This window comes from Saccoglossus kowalevskii, chromosome 16 (assembly GCF_978046115.1).
Source record: "Saccoglossus kowalevskii chromosome 16, keSacKowa6.1, whole genome shotgun sequence".
Classification (NCBI taxonomy): Eukaryota; Metazoa; Hemichordata; class Enteropneusta; family Harrimaniidae; genus Saccoglossus; species Saccoglossus kowalevskii.
In genome coordinates, this window is record NC_140656.1 from 14,416,775 (window position 1) to 14,441,130 (window position 24,356).

The window sequence follows — 24,356 nt, forward strand, 5'->3', positions numbered from 1 at the left end:
AGCTCTGAAAACAAACTAGAGCACTTTAAAAACTTCTCAGCCAAGGCAAACTTAATTCTGTCTTGAATCTACAACCTATGTTTTTTGTATTTAAAATTTTTCATTTCATTTGAAAATTAATATACTGAATCTTAGATTTTAATTTAAATATCCTAATTGACTTATTCAATAACACAGAAACCTACAATTTATTTAGCTAAAAGTAAATAACATTGGTATAAAACATTCATTACTGTGATGTATTGACTCAGGAACACACAAAACATCAAAGAAACCAGAGAGCTTTCAAGTTTAACTTGTTTATTCCGCCATTTTCAGTTACACCAGTTAACAGCACTACTTTTTACATATCAATACACTTGGGTGATCAGGTGACATACACCATTACAAAAGTATGTATTCTGACGCATACAATAAAGTAGTCCCAAAAGGGTCACAATTACAAATTCACCCCAGAAAACCCTTTTGTTACATTCAAATCCGAAGAAGTTGTTCTTGATGGCTATAGAAACATTATAGCGCTCTTGTGTCTTTTTCTTAATCATAGCATTTTTGTTATTACCGGTATTATTGATTGATGATAACTAGGATGGTGTGATGTGACAAAATATTCTGCTTTTGTCAACTTTTATTTGCGATACCGTTTTGTGTATCCATAGCTTTTCTGTGTGAATAAAATCCTAATAACTAAAAACAAATATAAGGACACCAAATGTATCAGAAATAGCTATGCCACCATCACAAAGACTAAAGAAGAAGAGCTATAAACCCACGGCTAATCCAAAATGAATGTACCCTATAAATGTTTTGAAAAAAACTTCTTCATGTTCTGATGATAAAAAAAAAAAAATCAGTACAAAAAATATAATATACATTTCAAATTATATTAAATTTGTCTTCCGTTACTTCCTACTCTGGTCACATATATGATTGAAGCGTCTGGAAAAAAAGAAGAAATCATTTCAAAGTAATATTCTGGTGTAACATCAATTTGTAGTTTGTATTTTACAAAAAAATAAACTTGTTACCAGGCAATTCTATTTTTAATAAAATAGAAATCAAACCTATCAGGGAAATGTGAGTGTTTTTAATATGTATACTTACGCTGCGTGGTGGGGTCGGCTTCTCTGCGTCCGACAGTTTTTACCCCAGTAGCAGTTTGGCCTGGAGGTTACTGACGCTGTAAAGATTGAAAAAAAATTGACTTGTAATAAGAGTACATTTGTCTGCTGATCAACTTGTACAGTCAAAGGTCAAAGTGCACATATTAACCAATTATAAACCGGGAGCTTGGATTCATATCACAATCGCATGGATAAATTTAAAAATAAGAACATCACTTGGATATACATTGTGCTCAGCGGTAATATCAGTGAATAAAAATGGAAGATGAAGTAGGTAAGACCCTTCCCGACTGATAAAACACTAAATACTGCAAGATACTTTATTTTAACTGGAATTAATTTTCACTAAAAAGACTTTTTAGGTGTTTTGTATGGAATTTATTTTCATAGATTTCTGGAGAGTTGAATGTAAAATATAGGACATGAGGTATATTCGCTGGATTTAATTTTCACTGAATCATTCCTTCAGCAAATAGCGAAAATTAATTCCAAGTGAAAATAAAGTATTTTACAGTAGCATGAGCTTCCAAAGAGGGGAATCTTATCCTGTGGAATTGTCACAAGATACAGCTAAAACACAACATAATCCTTTTTAGAAATCATAACTGTGTTGCTTTCCTTGGTTTACGCTGATTGATATCTGTGTATACAAAGTAATTATGCAAGACACAAGTGCAATATGTTATGATTATACAGGTTTCGGCGACAAATTATGATTTGAGTTAGGGTAAATTAGGATCTATATATTGCTAAGATTTTTGTGTGTCAAGTTTTGGCACATTTGAGGTTTGAAACATCAATAAAATAATAAATAAGTTCAAAATTAATTACGGGATTTAAAATTCAAAATTCAATTGCCTTGATGTCCTACTTGACTTTAAAGCCTGTATTCACCAAAAAATTGAGGTGTTTATCTAACTATGCACCCCTATTCCACACCAATTTCTAGAATGGCAATAAGCTGACTAGTATTTTGCAAAAACATAGTTGAACTCTGGTGACCTTGCCCTTTGTTATATAATACAATTCCCTTTATCATAGTTTGTTTCAATATAAATATGCATTGTCATAATTAATTTTGAATACAAACAAGTTTTGGGGTTGAACCAACAGTGGGGAACCAGTCTACCGAATGTCCTTAAAAGATGTAAATATCTTACAAAAACATGCCTTATTTGTTTAATTATTTTAAGGAACATAATTTCCAGCTTTATTCAAAGTAATTCAGATATTTTAGAATAAAAACAAATGTCTCATTGCAAAAAAAAAGTGCTGCATTTAGATGTGAATAGATTCATAAAACATGCAAGATATCAGAAAAATTTAGCTGGCTTTAGTCCAAGTATTTTGTACAGGTGTCTGTCAAAAATTAATGATTCACTGAGACAAATATGAACTGCCTCATTGTGTGACTACTGTATTATATGAAAAGTAAAAAAAAAACACCCTTTATGAATAGCTATCATGTTGAAAGCTCTGCTTTGTATGCAAATCAACTTAAATAGTTGGTGTCCAGTGGAGGGAGAAGTCAACAGTACTGTTGCCTCCTGAGAATCTACATCTTCAAACACTGCAATCTTTGAAGTGCGTTTTTAAACTAGTATTATAAAAACTCTATCATTCTGTTCTAATAGCTGAAACATATTCCTGTGAGTTTTCATTTGTCGAATGAACTGTTTGTCAAATACAGAATACATATATTTTAGAATAATTTTCTTTTTAAAATGTGGATGAAATGTTTTGCTTTTAATGTATTTTTTATGTATTGTTTTTGATTTGATAACTTTGAACTAAACAGATTTTCTATTAACTTCAGATCTTGATCAAAGTTAGGCACCCAGTTCATAGGAGTGCTTATATTGATTTTCTGACATCTTGTTTTCTGTAAAGATTTTATTGGTAGGTTTGCAAATGTGTATCAGACTGTGCAATCTCTCCATGAGTTGGTTTTGAAACCCAGTATGGGATTCTGAGATACATTACCAAGGATATTATTACAAGATAAATCATTTGCTTCATTGAACACATACAACAATGTATATTCCCACTGAGATCAGTGACTTTTGATGTGTATCACCAGTGATCAGTCAAGTAGAAACAGTCAAAATATTTTATCAGATTTTCTCAATTTTTGCATGATATTTTCATACAGGACATCTGTTGTTCAAACTCAGGGAAGACTTTATACTGATGAATAAAGTGACCAAGTTTGATAAAGTTTGGAATAGAATTAGTAAAGTTATTATGCACACAATAACAATTATTAACGACGACGACAACAACAACGACGACAACGCCGGACAAAATTTTCCCCTTAATATACCTTTCCCTTCCATCTTTGATGGTACGGGCAAGGTAATAAGAAACTACAAGCAGATCAGTATATATCCCAGTTCCTTACTTGGTAGATCTTTAAATGCAATGTCTCTTCTATACTGGTACGCCAACTCTTTAAAATTACGAATGGCACAGGGGTAACAGATTCTGACATCGGAACCTTTCCTGCCCAGAAAGCTATGAGCATCTATTGAATAACAATATATAACGCACATTTCAATGATATTTACATAACTTTAAAAAGTAATGTTACAGTATACGACTAACAGCAAGCGCCAAAATATGAGAATCGAGAAAACAGCTATCTTTCTATCAGTTTCCATTGCAATATTTCTAGGAACATTGCCACTGTGTTCGTTTTGACTTTGGCATTTCCAATCCCAAAAAGCCAATGCTTTTAGGGACAACGTCAAAAGATCGATGTCGGATAAAAAACTTATTTCCTTTAGTTTGGGGGTGGGGGGGGTTTTAACCTCAAAAAGTTTCCATCCTACAAAAACGATTTTATTTTTTATTGAAGTCAAAAAAATCTCGGAGTATTTGTAGTTCGTTTTTATTCTATCCAATCATGGACAGAAATAACCGAAAAGGGAAAAAAAACAGAAAAATGGTTTGGTTCGAGTGTAAATCTGTGCGTCAAATGAGGTGCATTTGTAAAATCTTTTTACACCCACCCGACAACCAACGTCTATGCAATACTACTGTCCGATTATCAATTTGTATTTAATGGTAAATGTAGTCTGACGCCATGACCAATATTTATCAATTAAGTTTCAGTGGGGGGTAGGGGGGTTTGGAAAAAAACTAAAGGAATTAAGTTTTTTATCCGACATCGATCTTTTGACGTCGTCCCTTAAACATACAGTGTAATAATTTTATGGAGGATACGCGTAAACTAGAAGGCATTTAAACACCGACAGTGGATGAAATCTTTTTTAAATAGGATTTATGGATTTGGATTGAAATTTAAGTTAGATTTTGAGCAATTACCATGAAAACGTTAAAACATTAAATTTCCTACCAGTATTTTACCTTCGAACACAGTGAATTATTATTATCATCACAAGTATACAATTTCATTTTCAAATGCAAGAATCCTTGTCAATACAGTGAGACATAGATAAGCAAACGGGTGTTCTTAATTTTCAAAAAACAATGAGCAAAGAAGATAGCAGTTTTCCTGATCAGTTTATTTTCGCATCTGCTTTAATTATTACCGATAGTTGGATTTTATTTTCGCTTTAAAGCTCACAGATTATGTAAAGTTAAAGCGGGGGAGTCGTCACCTGTGCATGCATGCGTCAGATGGCCATAGCGTGTCATTGTTTATAAACAAGCGTCTACACATGAACCTTTGCGTTTTTAGCGTGTGTTGTTATCATCGCTTGGGACTCAATTCCCGCGCGTGCGCAGGTGACGAGCCTCCCGCTTTAAACATAGAACATATTGTTTAAATTCACATTCCAGGAAATTTAAAACCTTGTCTGAAACTAAACCCAGTGAATTCAATTTCTACATGTATCTATTCTTACCAGGGCAGACATACTCTCCGGAATCCAACTTCACCAAACACTGCTTTAAAAGATCTTTCACAGTGATATTATTCTCATTCATATAATTCTGTCAATACATAAAAGGTCAGAGGTCAAATATACAGGTTAGGGTTCAAGACAAATTTTTTTTTTTTTTCTTTTGGTTGCATGGATTATGAGCTGACATCCAGGCTGCAATTATTCTGAATGCATTAGGCAATATGAAAAGTCATTTTTTTTTTTCGAGTAAATTTATGTAGACAAGCAAGAATGATTCTTCTAAATCAAGAGGGTGATTTCACATGGAGAAGTAATTGAACGTCATGGTTATCTCTACATTTCATGTGTTCCCACAATAATGACATATTTGATATTTGAGATTATACGCTATCATTGAAAGAGTGTTAGATAAGGACAATGAGCCTTGTTTTACAGTGGAGTTAGCAAATTCTCTAGGAAAGTCCTTATGAACATTGCAATAAAGCGAGGGACTTTCGTTTTGGCGATATCAAATGATCTGATATTATATAAACAATTTGCTACATTTTGTAACAATCTCACTTCCACCTTACACCACTTGATTTTTGTTTAGGTACATACTATGGTGAAGTTTACTGTTTTCATATTGCAACATTGTTGTGACTATACAAAGGAAGTTGTACAATATCTGTATGAATCTTATTTGCGATCACTTCAATCGTCTGAGGGAATTTCATAGAGTTATTGGAACATTGATAATTTAAGACTTTCCCAGGAAAGTTGCAAGTTACCTGCACAAATCTTGTTTGCATCTACTCTAATCAAAACACAAAATTATATTTGCATCACTATACAACCCAGCACAAGTTGAATGAAATTGATCAAGGCATGTCAGAGAAATGATTGAAAACATTTAGCCATTTTGAATTTTGTTTTTACCAAAATGGTTCCCAACTTGTCAAATTTTCAAAGAATCCAATATTGACATTTTTCTATTATAATTTGTCTTTGTACTAAAAAAAACAAATAGAAGTCATCTTACCTTAAATATATCAGATTCATAATGATTTTCATTAATAATACTTATAAGACACTTTTTTCCAAAAGTAAAATCTAGAAAAAATTTGATAGAGTTTAGTGATCAGTTAATTTAAACTAATATTGTCCTTCAGGTACTGGTAAGTCTGCAAAGTGAATTGGTTGAAACGTTTGTTTATTTATTTCCTCCAGTTCAATAGTATATATACCGTAGTTCATTTTCCATTGACAACCAATATACAAGAAATAAACGTATCAGTACTGCATTAGCCTCTAGAATGTCATGAAACCGGAACATGCGGTGTTGTTTTCCTACCTCTGAAATAATTCAAACACCCATAGCAATCCACTCTTTTACATCCCCAATACATGTGACAGTAACCACGGAAACAAATATCACCTGAAAAGAAAATATTGTTCTTAGACTACCAGTCTTGCAATCATAAAAAATATTTTTCATTGCAGTGTGCTACAGTGTTTTTTTTTGTGAACTTTAAACAATAAGAACTAAGTAAGCATTTCATAAAAATTGGTGGAACTATTAATAACATTTTCATGGTACATGCTTGGAGATTATTATCCCAAATCAAAGAAAAGTCAGAGAAAATTGTGGCATTTTTTTCTACAATATAATGTGCTACACAATATAAAATCACAATCTGCACAACAGGCATTGAGAGTTCTGCAAACAAACCCTAAGGTAATCAAAAACATTCAAAAATATTCGAACATGAGCATAAACGTACATTGCTGTGTAGGTATCGTAGGATCTGTGACTGCAGCCGTTCTTCTATCTGGCATAGGCTGTTTACAACATAAACACATCAAATGAACTTGTCCAACGTCACAAGTGAACGGTGGCGGTTCCACCATCGGAATCACTTCCCCATCTGGAGTAGTCCGGGTGGTCCCTGCTGGTACAGTGGTCCCTGCATCATCGGTAGAAGTGGATGGTTTTGGATCATCCGGTGCCATGCCAGTTGATGTGGACGGCTGGTTCTTACTATCAGTAGTTGAACTTGCAGTTGCAGTAACACCAGGTGTGTTTGTTACTACAACAGCTGCAGTTTCTGCAAGTGCAATAGTGGTAGCAGTAGTAGTAACAGTTGTTGTTGCGTCCGTAGTTACACACCCTGGGCACTGTCTACAAATGGTAGGTGGAGGCCTGAAAAAAAATAGAATAACCTTTACCGTGAACACTCCAAAATTTCACCCACTCTAAAAATTCAGCCACCAATTATTTGTTGAATTTTTGTAATTTATTGACCTCCAAAATGTTGATCTCACCAGAAATTGCTCACTTATTTTTATTAAAACAATTTGTTTAAAGACATGACTTTCTATAACTATTCTATTTCTGAAACTGTATATAACCCAACTTTTATATTTGTTGAATTTTTATTCTAAAAAAATTCAACTGGCCGGAAATTTATCGTTATTTTGTATTCTAAAAAGCCCATCGTTTTTCAAAAGCAATTATTTAAAAGTGGTCGAAATTTTAGTGTTCCCACCAAAGACAAGTAGATACCATTCCAGTTGAAATTTAGCATACAACTAAATATGTTGACCTGAAGGAAATACAGCCTCTACTTCATATTGTAATTATTCAGTTAGAAATCCATCTCAGACAACATAGTTGAACTCTGGTGACCTTGCTCTTTGTTATATAATATACCTTTCCTTTCCATCTTTGATGTTACGGGCAAGGCAAAAAGCACACATAAAACAAAACTTGCATTTATTCAATGCTGAATCATTGATTTATTTTGACAACAGACACACCACTATCATTTATGAAAGTGCATGCGCTATTAATAGAGTAAATACAGTATCTGCTTGTCAACTTGTATCTAGAATATTGTTTGTACACGTACCTAACTGACACGTCAAATCGATTCGCACAGTGTCGCTGGCACACATACGCTCTCAGTAATGTAAAACCAGAGAAATCAAAACTTGATGGTTTCTTTTTGTGTTGAAACATCAATGATTCTATTCAAAGTATTGGTCATTGCGACATCCCATAATGGACATAGGTAATACAATTACGTACCTTGCTACACCGAGTCCAAACACTCCACCAACGGCATTTATCAACCTTGCGCCTAATCCTTGGTATGGACTGCAAAAAATATAAAAAGACAAAAAAAAAAAAAAAATATGTCAGACTTTTCTTGACCATATGTTTTATATTTTATCAAAATACAAAATAATATGCAGCTGGTGTCAAATTTAATGAATATCAAATTTGAATTCTCAAGATAAACACACATTGCTGAATCTACTCAATGTACTGACTTTGTCACAGGATGTTTTTTTAGTGCACATTTACAGTGTTTGTATTGCATGTTTTTTGACTCTTTAAGCAAGGTGATAACTTCACTCAATCCTCTTTTTCACAATCAAATGTTCCCATGGTTACAGACAAGCATCCATGGCATTCTGTAACCCATTTGGTCAGTACTAGTTCAAATGACAGGATGGATATTCATTGCATGTCACCATATATGGTTATAAAAGTTGCACAATCTTATAAGCCTTTGATTTACTGAAGTGAGACAAAATATGACACAGCAAATCTGACAACAAGTTAAATCAGTAAATTTGACCTCAAATAGATCAGCTTTCATTAACTTACATATCAAGTGAATCATCCAAATTATTAGCATCATCATCATCATCTTCTTCGTCTTCTTCATCATCATCATCATCACTGTTGTCATAATCATCATAACGACGACGCACTTTTGGTTGAAGCTAAAATACAGTTAATTAGACATTTTTAATGGCACATTTTTAATCCACCGACAACAATGCCCACACAAATTTCAAATATTTAACTCGTAGTAAGCACTCATCTCAATATTGTTACAAAATACTTTCTGAGTTCAACAATCATTTCAAAGCAGTGATTTGTAGCTTCTTATATCAATGATTTTGTGTTCAAAAAATAAATATCTTTCTATTGTATACAATGAGTACAAAACTAACTTAGCTTTAAAATCTTTGAGGGTGAAAGTCAACTTGTTATCACATTTCCAAAAATTTTGATGAAGACCAGTAACCAATAGGAAATAATGTACATTCAGCTCAATGCAAATGCAAAAAATTAAAAAAAAATACACAAAAATTGTCAAAATGCTGCATCAAATCTGGGCAGAACAATTGTGGCACTAAGTGCAAGAAGGAAAAACTAACCATGTCATCAGTGATTTTATTCATTTTTTTCAGTTCTTGAATTTCTTCATCACTTCTCCTCTTTTCTGAAAACAATGATTGAGACAACAAAAAATAGATTAAGTGTTCTTAAAATTGATTTGAGAATTTAATTCTCATCGGGTGCAGTTGATAGGAAACATCAGATTCATGCATGATTTGTGTTCTACCACGGTTACCGTGGTTCTACAGACTATAAACAAAAAGGCTTAGACCTCATATAGGTTTCACACCACAATTACAATTTGTACCAAGGCACAGGGTCAGGTACACATACATGAACGTCATCCCCTCTATTTTGAAAACAAGCTTTTGAAAGGAATGGCATTGCTTGTGTTATAGCAAAAACCAGCTGCTTTTTAAATAGCAGACATATATTATATTTAAAGTGAGTCGTCAGCTAGATTAACTTTTCTAATACTGCCAATACCAGTGTAGTTGAATCGTCTTCATTTTTTTGGGAATTTCAACCCCTGTGAGTATGCTGTTTTCTATTGAATTTCAAAACTAGACAAATCACTCTTTTCAATTTTGTAAAATTTTGTATACATGATTCATTGGTTCAATGTGTAAAATACTGTAGAATACTTTATTTTCGCTTAGAATTTATTTTCGCTATTTTCGCTGAAGGGATGATTTCGTGAAAATAAAATCCAGCGAATATACTTTTTTCCCTATATTTCACATTAAACTCATCAAAAATCAGTGAAAATAAGTTCCATACAAAACGCCCAAAAAGCCTTTTCAGCAAAAATTAATTCCAGCGAAAATAAAGTATTCCACAGTAGTCCTGCTTTACAAGTTTTTACACTTTGATCTATGGGGAGTTTATATGTAGTATGAAACATACCCACTGCAAGTCAGTTATACTTTAACAATGTGCTTGCAAACCTAAACAAGAAGAGATATTCCAGCTACTCACGCTCACAAATCTACAACTCATTGAAACACAAATACCATAATTTTGTGAATCCAAAATTGATCTATGACAAGATTTTCAATCCCACTTGAGGCCTTGTTCACCAAAACAAGGACCCTTTACATGGTAATTTTAACTCATCTGATTGGTTAAAATACTGTCACATGGCAATTTTAACTCATCTGTTGAGTTAAAATACTGTCACATGGCAATTTCAACTCATCTGATTGGTTAAAATACTGTCACATGGCAATTTTAACTCATCTGATTGGTTAAAATGCTGTCACATGGTAATTTTAACTCATCTGATTGGTTAAAATACTGTCAGATGGCAATTTTAACTCATCTGATTGGTTAAAATACTGTTACATGGCAATTTTAACTCATCTGTTGAGTTAAAATACTGTCACATGGCAATTTCAACTCATCTGATTGGTTAAAATACTGTCACATGGCAATTTTAACTCATCTGATTGGTTAAAATACTGTCACATGGTAATTTCAACTCATCTGATTGGTTAAAATACTGTCACATGGTAATTTTAACTCATCTGTTGAGTTAAAATACTGTCACATGGTAATTTCAACTCATCTGATTGGTTAAAATCCTGTCACATGGTAATTTTAACTCATCTGATTGGTTAAAATCCTGTCACATGGTAATTTTAACTCATCTGATTGGTTAAAATACTGTCACATGGCAATTGTAACTCATCTGATTGGTTAAAATACTGTCGCTTGGCAATTTTAACTCATCTGTTGAGTTAAAATACTGTCACATGGCAATTTCAACTCATCTGATTGGTTAAAATCCTGTCACATGGTAATTTCAACTCATTTGATTGGTTAAAATACTGTCACATGGCAATTAAGCCTAATCAATAGTTTGCCAAATAAACATTTTTACACAAATACAGATCAGCTTTTTTACTCCATTACAACTGGACTTACCTGGATGTTTTTTTAGATAGACCTCTACTAAGTTATTTACAATATGATTACGACTCAGCCTCATTACCCTGTTACGACACTGCACAGTGAAAACAGTAAATCAACAATGATCAATGACCACAAGGTGCTAAACATAAAGTATTGAATGTAGAGAAATTGATGATCATTATTATATCTGATTGGTTAAAATACAGTCACATGGTAATTTGAAATGATTAGATTGGTTAGAAAACAGTCACATGGTAATTTTAATAATAATAATAATAATAATAATATTCACGCATATTTTACATGATTTGGTACATAGGCTCTCCCGTGAATATGGTAAATATGTCATAGTGTTCATTGCAATTGTTTTGGGAATTTACATGAAATTTGAACATGCACTGCCCGATGACCCCCTCCCTTTAACATGTCTCACAGCAACATTGCTGATATTCTTACTGTCTGACAGCAAGAGTGTAGGAATGTGTAGTCATGGTAACAGTGACTTACTGATGGACATTCTTTGGATTTTGTCATCCACGGTGAATAACAAGCAGCACAGAAGGAATGCATACATGGCTGTAAACTAAAAAGAAAAAAATTAATTTTACTCTATCAAAAAAATGAAAGCAGTAACCAATCAACTATCGTGAAAATGTCATAGCCACAATATTGAAATCAAAGTTACAATGTGCCAGTTTGCTTTGGATATTTCAAGTGAAAGGTATGACAAATTGGAACTTGTGATAGTGTTATATTATCGAGGAATACAGTAAATATTAGATTTGCATACAGACCTTGCATTTTTATATGTCTTTTTATAAAACAAATGATGTCTGAGTTAATCCAATTAGATTGTAAAATAAAAACAGAGTGAAAGCGAAAGTCAAGGTGACCTGAAAAAACAAGGTACTTGTGTCCCTCGAAAACAGCCTGGCAGTGGAGATCATGGCTATACCCTGATCAAAATCTCAAGATATGTATTTTTTTTTTAAAAGTGTATTCATTCTTCACTTTTGTCAAACTAGATAAATTTGTCAAACTATTCAGAGCTAAATCACAACTATTGTGATAAAAATTCATAAATATTAATTAACTCATGAATATTAATTCAAGTCTGGCTAGGCAGAACTCCGGACCGGTATTAAATTTGGTGGACATGTTTCCTGTTTGTTTTCTTTTGAATATAAAAAAATAAATTTTAGAAAATGAAAAACTAATAAGTGATCTATTGGCAGAGAACACTTCCAACGGACACAATTATTTTGTATTGATCCCATTCCATTAATAAATCAGACAAATTTTTAGAAAAAAGAGAGGACTAATTGCAAGTCTCAGTGAGTATGGATAAACATAAGGATAGGAGGGGGTAAAAAATATGGATGAATGTACAGTTATGCTATGGAAAGTGGCAGAACACAACAAACCATGGAGAGGTATGGGAAAAAAAACAAGAAAAGAGAACAAGAAATTACCTTATACAGTCATGTAATATATCTTGACAAATCCCACATAAAAGCACTTCTTCCATCTGATCTCTAGCATCTGAATCCCCTGTTGCCATAGAAACAGCACTGTTCTGAGAATCTTTTTCTTTCTCATCTACTTTTACCGGTACATCTTTTGCTCTCTCAATTTCTTCTGCATCGATTTCTAAAAAAAACAAACAATTTTTCAATCATCATAAAAGTCCTAGATAATGTTACAAAACTAGAAAAACTAATATTTACATCTACTTTCTATGTGTCAGTAACTTACTTACTATAACTGATAAGTTGTATATAAATCTAATTTTTTTTATTCTGGTATTCTTGGATATTAGCATATTTTTGCATATTTGAATAGGGTGATAACCTTGTTTTTCCAAGTGCCCATTGCATTCTGGAATGGCAGGGACTGACATGCACATGAAACTTGCACAGAATATGGGACCTTCTTAAACTTTTTATAATATTTATGAATCCTGCCAATGAGGGGGTACTACATGTAGGATAGGAAATTTAGGATAGGATATTATGTATGAATAATAACATTACTAGTATATGAACAACAATTCCATGTGTACTTTTGTTTTTATATTTGATACCAAGAGAGGGCAGCAGACATTTTAAATCAGTTTTCCTCACTTTGCTTATCTGTCCCACTAGGGTCATCCAACTTTTCTATTTTTGTCTTTAATGACAAATCTTTGGGTGATTCGGATGGTTTACTGTCGTCAGCCTCATGTCTAGGTTTCTTGGTGACAGGTTCATCTACGCTTGACTCACTCTGTGAGAAATCAAATCAAAAGCAATAAATATTAAATACTGTAAAAAGGGTTAATTATTCACTGGGTTTTAATTTTGCTTATTTCGCTGACTGGAAAATGCGCTAAATTAAAACCCAGTGAATATGTAAAATTGAGCATAGAACACATTATCTAAATAATTAAACCATGAATTTAAAACCCTCTGAATATGCCTGAAATGGTAAATCAGTGAAATTTAAACTCAGTGAATATTATTCAATTTACAGTATGCAGATACTTTTTATAGTGCCCAGTAACAATTTTGATGTAACACTTTGCATATTTGTATACATTTTTCTATAATTTCTTGGTCAATTTTGGACCAAATGGTTATTGGCAACAGGTCTTGCTCAAAATTGTTGAGAAAAATTATGTGTTTTTTTTGTTTGTGAAAAGTATTTTCAAGTTAGAAGTTTGAACGTTACACTTCAGGAACAAAAGTTTATTTAACATTGAATTGTCAGTGAAATTTGTTGGGCATGTGAAGTATTATGCGTCATATAATAAACAGTCAAGATATATCTGTGAGTCAGAAGTTGTTTACTAATATCTGGTAGTCAAACATCATTAAGCAGTTCTGTATATTCGATAGAATCAATTTTTTTCAGCATCCTAGGGGGGCTATCAAGTCACTGAATCACACTCAGGATTCGCTGTTCAATAATGGACTATTTACATAATCTGAATATTCTGAATATGAAGCATTTTCCTTTAGTATTATTCTTAGATGTACACCAGATTCTTGAGTTGTTTCCTGTTTACCCGTTTAGGATTCGACCTGTCAAATTTAAAGTACAGCTGTTTTACTCATGTTACGTACGACCCAGTTGGAACAAACTTTGCACATGGAACATTGCACACTTTCTAGGCTAGGTGTGTTCAGCATGTACTTGAAGCAGTGATCAAAAAGCAATTCATTCCAGATTTAATTTTTGATTCAAAACTCAAAAAGCTTTCAACTGCATTTGGTAATGGTTTAAGAACCATGACACCATGGCAAGAGTTAAATCAGGTTTATTATTTATTGCAAACAATTTCATCTGAATAAAATGCAACATGCATTCACATATACATGTATATGTATATTATACCTGTATGATGGGCCTCTTTGAAGTAACATTGTCTATTTCTATGCTCTCGTATTCTTGAGTTACATCATCTGAAAGAGACATTCATGAAAAATTCAGAATTTTCCATTTTTTTTGCCAATTCTAATATTACCAGTATCCATAAATTAGTAATAATAGTAAAATATTCATAAATATCAAAGCAATATGACTAAGGCTAGCAGTGAAAGATAAAGATCAAATGCATGTCGGCTCAAGACTTTACCATTTCCAGTTTTATTTTGCTTTTTGAACATTTTATTTAATTGTCAAGTAATGTTTCAGATGAAAATTTTCCTCTGTGGGAATTGGGCAGAAAGATGATGGTTTGTATAAGAATGTTATATGTATATTATTAATATATATAATTTTAACCTTTATTTTTAATGCCTTTATTCAGTCTTTACATAATTTTAAAATATTCATCTCAAAATTCCAATCAACACCTTCAGTCAGACCTTTGTGTTCAATTTTTGTGAAGTTTGTATGGCTGTGATGCCTTGACTCAGGGACACACAAAACATCAAAGAAACTTTCAAATTTAAGAGAGCTTTCAAATTTAACTTCTTGTTTATTCTGCCATTTTCAGTTACACCAACGGCACTACTTTTTACATATCAATACACTCGGGTGATCAGGTGACATATAACACCATTATAAAAGTACGTATTCTGACACCTACAATAAAGTAGTCCCAAAAACAATGCCATAACATTGTAAAAATGCAGTTTACAACATTAATACATGTACTAAATATTTTACCTGATAACTGGTCATATTCTAGAGTTTCTTCCAGCATCTCTTTCTCCAACTCGGCTAGATCTTGAAATAAATATGCCACATCTGTAAACAAAAATATTGAAGTATTATTATTTTGTTTAGCTCTACAATTTCTGATGAAATATTTTCTAGAAATTGTGTTTCATACTATCAGTATAAATGGCAACATACTGGTATACACATGTGAACTAAAAGAACCAAGCAGAAAAAAATAGATATTCCAGTGTGACGTCAAATGCGAGGGAAACGTAAGACTGCATTGATCCATAATAGACCATTTTCCGTTCACTGCGAGAATCACGCGTTATGCGTGAAATCGAACGTAAAAACAGGACAAACAAAGGTCATAGCGTTGTAGTCGCGTCAAACATCGCGTGGGATTCGACAAACGCGAAAGTATTTCGGGGACATTTCCATGCTTAATAATGTGCTGTCCACATTTGACGATAGGCAATTTCGATTAAGTAAGGGTATTCGGAAGCAATATTCCTCTGTCGAAGATCGGCCGGTCAATGTAAGCTACCAAATAAAGAAATTCTAGTTCAAAATCAAATCGTTCGATTTTTCCGGCAGACGTTCGACGCGCGTCTTTCATGCATCTCACGAGATCTCGCAATTGTACGGAAAATCACCTATTGGTACTGCAATGCCATGGATGGTTTTTGATTGGTATGGTTGTCAATGTGGTAATATGCTGATGTCAGTATAGCATTATTTTGTTATTGTATAAGTACCTAATTTTTTTTTGTGGGGGAAATACACTACAAGTCAAAGACATGTAGATAAAATACAATATACTACTGTAAAATACTTTATTTTCGCTTGAAATTAATTTTCGCTATTTTCGCTAAAGGAATAATCCAGTGAAAATAAAATCCAGCAAAAATACCCTTTTCCCTATATATTACATTAAACTCGTCAAAAATCATTGAAAATAAATTCCATACAAAACACCCAAAAAAGTCTTTTCAGCGAAAAATAATTCCAGCAAAAATAAAGTATTTTACAGTAGTAGTCTATTTATATGAATTTGAATGTTAGCAGTACACATGTGTATTTTAAACAGTTTATTTTTCATGGCTAGAAATGTTCACAAGTTAGAAAATTTGTTGGCATTTGTGAAAACAAATGTGTGATGTTTGAGGGACTACTTTATTTAATGCGTCAGAATACATTTTATTTTTGTAATGATGTTATATATCACCTGATCACCATGGACTGATATATGAAAAATAGTGCACTTGGTGTAGCTCAAAATGGTGGAATAAACAATAAGCTCTCACTTGTTTCTAAGTCAACACACCATAGTACGCGTTGTTCAAACTTGAAGAATATGTTGGTGTATACATTTTAAGGTAACACACATACAAATATAAACATAACAATATTATGGAAATGTTATGCTACTTTGAATGTAACCATGTATGGTTAAATCTTGGAGAGAAGTGATAAGAGAAATACCATATAAGTAATACGGTACTCACTGTTGTCAGTTGCGTCTTTACGGAATACAATGTGGATCTCGTCACCGTGTTTCAGTTCAACTTTCTAAAATAATTAGACAAAAATAAACAAATTACTGTAGAATACTTTATTTTTGCTTGGAATTAATTTTTGCTATGTAAAAATAAAATCCAGCGAATATACCTTTTTTCCTATATTTTACATTAAACTCGTCAAAAATCACTGAAAATAAATTCCATACAAAACACCCAAAATGTCTTTTCAGCGAAAATTAGTTCCAGCAAAAATAAAGTATTTTACAGTACCTGTATCGTAAATTACAATATTTTGAGGTAATTTTGATATTCGACAACCAATTGTGACATGCAGTCACTAAGACAAGACTAGTGGTATTGAAGTAGAATTAATTTTAGTCTATTGAAATTTTTAATTCAATCACTTCACTGGATTTTAATTCACTGACTTTTCAGTGAAATAATGCATTCTATAGTTATTTTACATGTTGACATGGATTTAATTTAGCAGATTTCAGTTATCAGTGAAAATAGCAAAGTTAAAAGCCAGTGACCAATTGTTGTGTTTACAGTACTAGTGATAGGTGCATGACCACTAATGTAGAGAAATGCAAAAATAAATGGGCATTCATTTTCATTTCATGTTCATATTTCACAACAACTAGATTTATACAACCAGTGTTCAGGATTTATACAACCAGTGTTCATGATTTATTCGACCAGTGTTCAGGATTTATACAACCAGTGTTTATGATTTATACAACCAGTGTTCAGGATTTATACAACCAGTGTTCAGAATTTATACAACCAGTGTTAAGGATTTATACAACCAGTGTTCAGGATTTATACATCCAGTGTTCAGGATTTATACAACCAGTGTTCAGGATTTATACATCCCGTGTTCAGGATTTATACAACCAGTGTTCAGAATTTATACAACCAGTGTTAAGGATTTATACAACCAGTGTTAAGGATTTATACAACCAGTGTTCAGGATTTATACAACCAGTGTTCAGGATTTATACATCCAGTGTTCAGGATTTATACATCCAGTGTTCAGGATTCATACATCCAGTGTTCAGGATTTATACAACCAGTGTTCAGGATTTATACTACCAGTGTTTAGGATTTATACATCCAGTGTTTATGATTTATACAACCAGTGTTCAGGATTTATACAACCAGTGTTCAGGATTTATACATCCAGTGTTCAGGATTTATACATCCCGTGTTCAGGATTTATACAACCAGTGTTCAGAATTTATACAACCAGTGTTCAGGATTTATACAACCAGTGTTCAGGATTCATACATCCAGTGTTGAGGATTTATACAACCAGTGTTCAGGATTTATACTACCAGTGTTCAGGATGTATACAACCAGTGTTCAGGATTTATAAAACCAGTGTTCAGGATTTACACAACCAGTGCTCATGATTTATTCGACCAGTGTTCAGGATTTATACAACCAGTGTTCAGGATTTATACAACCAGTGTTCAGGATTTATACAACCAGTGTTTAGAATTTATACAACCAGTGTTAAGGATTTATACAACCAGTGTTCAGGATTTATACAACCAGTGTTCAGGATTTATACATCCAGTGTTCAGGATTCATACATCCAGTGTTCAGGATTCATACATCCAGTGTTCAGGATTTATACAACCAGTGTTCAGGATTTATACTACCAGTGTTTAGGATTTATACATCCAGTGTTCAGGATTTATACAACCAGTGTTCAGGATTCATACATCCAGTGTTTAGGATTTATACAACCAGTGTTTAGGATTTATACTACCAGTGTTCAGGATGTATACAACCAGTGTTTAGGATTTATAAAACCAGTGTTCAGGATTCATACATCCAGTGTTCATGATTTATACAACCAGTGTTCAGGATTTATATAACCAGTGTTCAGGATTTATACAACCAGTGTTTAGGATTTATACAACCAGTGTTCAGGATTTATACAACCAGAGTTAAGGATTTATACAACCAGTGTTCAGGATTTATACAACCAGTGTTCAGGATTTATACATCCAGTGTTCAGGATTCATACATCCAGTGTTCAGGATTTATACAACCAGTGTTCAGGATTTATACAACCAGTGTTCAGGATTCATACATCCAGTGTTAATGATTTATACAACCAGTGTTTAGGATTTATACAACCAGTGTTCAGAATGTATACAACCAGTGTTCAGGATTTTTACATCCAGTATTCAGGATTCATACATCCAGTGTTCAGGATTTATACAACCAGTGTTCAGGGATTATATAACCAGTGTTCAGGATTTATACAACCAGTGTTTAGAATTTATACAACCAGTGTTCAGAATTTATACAACCAGTGTTCAGGATTTATACATCCAGTGTTCAGGATTCATACATCCAATGTTCAGGATTTATACAACCAGTGTTAAGGATTTATACAACCAGTGTTTAGGATTCATACATCCAGTGTTTAGGATTTATACATCCAGTGTTTAGGATTTATACATCCAGTGTTTAGGATTTATACAACCAGTGTTAAGGATTTATACAACCAGTGTTCAGGATTTATACAACCAGTGTTCAGGATTTATACATCCAGTGTTCAGGATTCATACATCCAGTGTTCAGGATTTATACAACCAGTGTTCAGGATTTATACAACCAGTGTTCAGGATTCATACATCCAGTGTTAATGATTTATACAACCAGTGTTTAGGATTTATACAACCAGTGTTCAGAATGTATACAACCAGTGTTCAGGATTTTTACATCCAGTATTCAGGATTCATACATCCAGTGTTCAGGATTTATACAACCAGTGTTCAGGGTTTATATAACCAGTGTTCAGGATTTATACAACCAGTGTTTAGAATTTATACAACCAGTGTTCAGAATTTATACAACCAGTGTTCAGGATTTATACATCCAGTGTTCAGGATTCATACATCCAATGTTCAGGATTTATACAACCAGTGTTAAGGATTTATACAACCAGTGTTTAGGATTCATACATCCAGTGTTTAGGATTTATACATCCAGTGTTTAGGATTTATACATCCAGTGTTTAGGATTTATACAACCAGTGTTTAGGATTTATACAACCAGTGTTCAGGATTTATACATCCAGTGTTCAGGATTTATACAACCAGTGTTTAGAATTTACACAACCAGTGTTTAGGATTTATACAACCAGTGTTAAGGATTCATACAACCAGTATTTAGGATTTATACATCCAGTGTTAAGGATTTATACATCCAGTGTTCAGGATTCATACATCCAGTGTTTAGGATTTATACAACCAGTGTTCAGGATTCATACATCCAGTGTTCAGGATTCATACATCCAGTGTTTAGGATTTATACAACCACTGTTCAGGATTTATACTACCAGTGTTTAGGAATTATTTACTTTAAGTTTAAAAGATTCGTTTTTTTTTTGTTTTCTTTAAGTTTTATTTGTTATATTTTTTGTACTTCCTTTAAGTCTGTTTCTTTTTTCATTTATATAGTACATGTATGTGCTTATTCCAATAATTTTATTGCAGCACCTAGTTACTTATTAGTGAGCCCCTGATGTTAAAAGGGTTCAGGATTTTTCCTGCATTTCACTACAATTATCTGATATTTAACTAACCTGTCCTTTATTGACCTTGGTCTTCATATTGATCAAAGTTCCATTAGTACTAGAATGAAAGTAAAAAATACAGCATTATCAACTTTTGTATTAATAGCAGATATATGATCTACTTTGATGAAAGAAAATGCTTTACATGTGACTTATAAAGGACACATGCAGTGAGCAGTCAAAAATACCACAATGACAGCCAGAGCTGAAAACAATGTTTTTCTGTTGATCAGAATTGTTGTATGTTTTCGGTACATGAAATGATGCAGTTTCAAATTCAGTGTAAAATACTTTATTTAAGCTGGAATTAATTTGAATTGAAATTTTCAACTATTGTTGATGAGCTGAATGTAAAATATTGGAAAAAAGTATATTCACTGGATTTAATTTTCACTGAATTCATCCCTTCAGCAAAAATAAAGTATTTTACAGTAATACACAACAAAGATCATATTTTGGCAATAAAACCGTACATCGAGGTAGAGTACAATGGGAACAACATTTGACCTTGAACCAGTAATTATTCAGATAATATACAAAGGATAATGATAATCATAATTTGATAATATTAAAAAATTACCTCGTATCTTGTAACCATGTTTTCATTGTTTTTGAATCTTTTATTATTTTACAATGTTTGCCCGATACCATTTTATTATTATTGATTGACAGTTCACACACTGTGGGGAAAAAATTATATGCCATAATCAATAAACAATATCTGGATGTTTTGGTCATTTTTTTTATACGCCAACTTTCACAGCAGCAGTAAAAAAAAAAAGTTACCACACATACTTATATTGGTACAGCAGTAATTTCAAAAAAATTGCAAGTATCTGTTCATTTTTGTGGAGTAATCTCAGCAAACACATTGACGTTTAAAGGGCGGTGGTTGTTGTGCTGTGTCTTGTTCGATATGAGACTCATAGCGATGTACACAACGCGTGTAAAATACATTCTCTGTATACATGGAATTGGAGCATGCGCTACACGACGGCTAGCGCCCTTTAAATATAACACATGGTCATATCTATGCAAAAATGTAAACAAATAAGTAATAAATAAATAAATCAACAACGAGCTGCTGGAATTGACAGAATGAAAATCATATAACTGACACTATGATTGATTTCCCAATGTTTTTTTTTCTCTAGAAACCATGCCAACCAATTTGCTTGGATGATAATGGCTCCATGCTAAGATATAACAGCCATTGAAAAGATTGAAGCGGGAGGGTCGTCACTCGCGCACGCGCGTGAATTGAGTCCCAAGCGACGATAACAACACATGCTAAAAACACAAAGGCTCATGGGTAGACGCTTGTTTGTAAACAACGACAGCGTTGTGTCGTCACCGGAAGCGCTGTCCCAGCACAAACGGTGTAGAAGACGCCGAACTGCAGCGTCAATGCAACGACAGGCTATGGCCTTCTGACGCATGTCCCCCCCCCCCCCCCTTTAAAGAGGTAAAGCTTGAAATTCCCCATTGTAGAACATCTCGTGTTGGAGGTCTTGTGACATAAAATACATCTGTATTGCTAGCGGCATGCTGCAAGGAATGCCCCATATAGGATATACTCGCATATGCACACACTAAGATGTATTCGACAGGATGTTTACATTCTGGTCATTTATGATGTACATTTCTAAAGTTGTAACATACAACTGATTAGTTTACTATCACGTACGCTATCGTGTACACTGACAGACGAAGGCTATCCAGACCCAAAACGACGCGAAGCCACGGCTACTGTCTCAGTGGTGTATTACCGGCATCCCTATCATTACCGTACTCGAGTGACATATTGCGAGCATCACGTAAACAAAACAGTAGTACTACAGTCTGATTTCGCTTACTTTGAGCTCTACCGATAGTGAATTCATCGCTTGCGATTATAATTGGAGAAGAATCTACTTCCGTCGTCGACACAAGTTGTGCCCATGCTTCATCGTTAACCGACATCTTCAATTTACTTTTAAATTTACTAGTAAAATATACAGTCCTTGCGTAAAGTTGTGATGACTCAGGGTGCAAACTGTCCAATGACAACATTGACGGGGTCAGAGTTCACAAACATGCCTCAACAAGTTTGTCAGTTCGCACCATGTTTCTTCCCTCAACTGATTTACAAGCAAAGCACTGACTGGTGATGTTGAGGGCGTAATACACGAGTACCATGATGAAGTCTGCTCTTCGTTCTCAGAAATAATAGTAGACCACTCGTAAGATATATGAAAATGTTTGATTTAAATGTAATGTGAGAATTTTTTATGGTAAATGTTTGTAATAATAATAATTATCTTTATTGCGTTCGTATCCCTATTAGGATTTTGATTAAAATGCAATACAGAAGTGAGTAAAGACAAACAAACAATTAAAGTGAGAATAAAAATACACACAGGAAAATAAAAAAATAAATAAAAAACAACTAGCAAATAAAAGTAGAAAAAAATAATGGTAAAGTAAATTGAATTGTGTTGGTGAATGTTTAGATTACTATTGCATGTACATGACCTTATCTTGAGATAGCTGACTATAATTGTATGTTTGTATGTTTTATATATTTGTATGTTTTATATATGTGTTTTAGCAGTTAGTGTAACCATTATAATTCCTTCTGAGGAATTTTAAGTGTTTCAATAAACCATAAACCATAATGTTTTCAGTTTTTCCTCTCTTGTTTTGAAACCGTTCTCTATGTATTTTGCTATTTGTATTATTGGTTTCTCATCTTTATTATTTAAAATATATTTCAATTTTTCTTTATTGTTGGGGTGATAACAGCTGATAAAGTTTTTTTTCTTTCTCCCGCGTAGAGATCACATGTTAAAAGGAAATGTTTTTTGTCCTCTATGGCGTTATTTTCACAACATAGACATTTTCTGTCAGATATATCTGTGTTGTTACATCTCCCAGTCTCTATTTGTAGTCTGTGAGCACTAATCCTCAATTTTGTCATTGATGACCTGTGATGAGTATTTTTGACTACGTGTAAGTAGTTTTCAAAGCCAAAGTCTGTTTTCAGTTCTCTGTAAGTGCGCAATTTATTTTTGTGATTTTTCCCTTTGTTATCATTGTCTAAAATCTGTTTACAATTTTTTTCAAACTTTGTTTTTAGTTTTTCTGATATTATTTTATCTATATTTACATTGTTCGCATTTTGCTTTTTTTCTTCCTGCCACAAATGGTCTGTATCTAGATCTTTAAGTATAAGTTTTAACCCGGAAACCCAGTTGTAGGTGCCAGAGTTGTCTAGTTCTAAGCCGAGACTGTATGCTTCATATACCAGAGAATTTTCAGGCATTTTTTTTTATTCAAGACCAGTATTTGATCATTTGTTTTATCCCTGTTGTAATTAATGGATACCTTCCTAATTCTAAAAGACATGCCACATTGGTCGCTTTGCTGTTAACTTTGAGTAAGTATTTGCAGTATTTCATGTGCAATTGTTCCATTGGTGACATGATATTCATATACATCTTTTGGTGTTTAATCTGACCAGATTTCTGCACAGTATAAAAGTATTGGTTTTATCATGGTATCAAACATTTTAAGACATGTTTTTATTGGTATGTATGTATCTGAGAATAATAACTGTTTCATTTTGAAGCATGCTTTCATAGCTCTATTTTTAAGATCTTCTTGAGCCAAGTCAAATTTACCATGTGTTTTCAATTTAATTCCAAGATAAATGTATGTTGACACTCTTTCTAGTTCTACACCATCTATGTGAAAATTTTGGTTTTTAATGTGTTTGTATATAAAAACAAAACAACGGACGGACATTTTCGTTGACAATATGTTCTAAGCTTCTGCTAATTTCTGAAATTCAAATACTGACTGAACACTCATGCATACATTAGAGTGTATCTGTGATATCTGATATATTTACCTGTCTGGAACTCGACCTTTGACTTGTTACCATGACAGCATGATATATCGCACGATGTTATAACAAACAACCTGCATGTTTTGGGCGTATACATGTATTATGCCGCATTATGA

At 33.1% G+C, this 24,356-nt stretch overlaps 1 protein-coding gene across 1 annotated transcript; it reads right to left on the reverse strand.

The window, feature by feature from the left end:
* Positions 1-283: 283 nt before the first annotated feature.
* LOC102809416 (E3 ubiquitin-protein ligase CHFR-like) lies at positions 284-22,412 on the reverse strand. Its single transcript, XM_085491096.1, has 20 exons — positions 22,208-22,412; positions 20,932-21,031; positions 20,361-20,409; positions 16,739-16,802; positions 15,237-15,317; positions 14,460-14,527; positions 13,208-13,349; positions 12,557-12,734; positions 11,592-11,667; positions 11,097-11,175; positions 9,209-9,273; positions 8,649-8,767; positions 8,064-8,132; positions 6,757-7,175; positions 6,327-6,410; positions 6,015-6,085; positions 4,994-5,081; positions 3,526-3,648; positions 1,105-1,180; positions 284-939 (listed from the first exon to the last, which is right to left on the reverse strand). Exons 1-20 carry the CDS (start codon positions 22,401-22,403, stop codon positions 903-905), a joined length of 2,184 nt encoding a protein of 727 aa, XP_085347222.1. The 5' UTR covers positions 22,404-22,412; the 3' UTR covers positions 284-902.
* Positions 22,413-24,356: the final 1,944 nt, after the last annotated feature.

Coding starts and splice junctions, on each gene's coding strand:
- LOC102809416 (XM_085491096.1), bottom strand. CDS start 22,403: ATGTTGTCATTGGACAGTTTGCACCCTGAGTCATCACAACTTTACGCA. Junction 16,803..20,360: donor CCAAGGTCAATAAAGGACAG/GTTAGTTAAATA, acceptor TAATTATTTTAG/AAAGTTGAACTGAAACACGG. Junction 8,133..8,648: donor TTGGATGATTCACTTGATAT/GTAAGTTAATGA, acceptor TATTTTTTGCAG/TCCATACCAAGGATTAGGCG.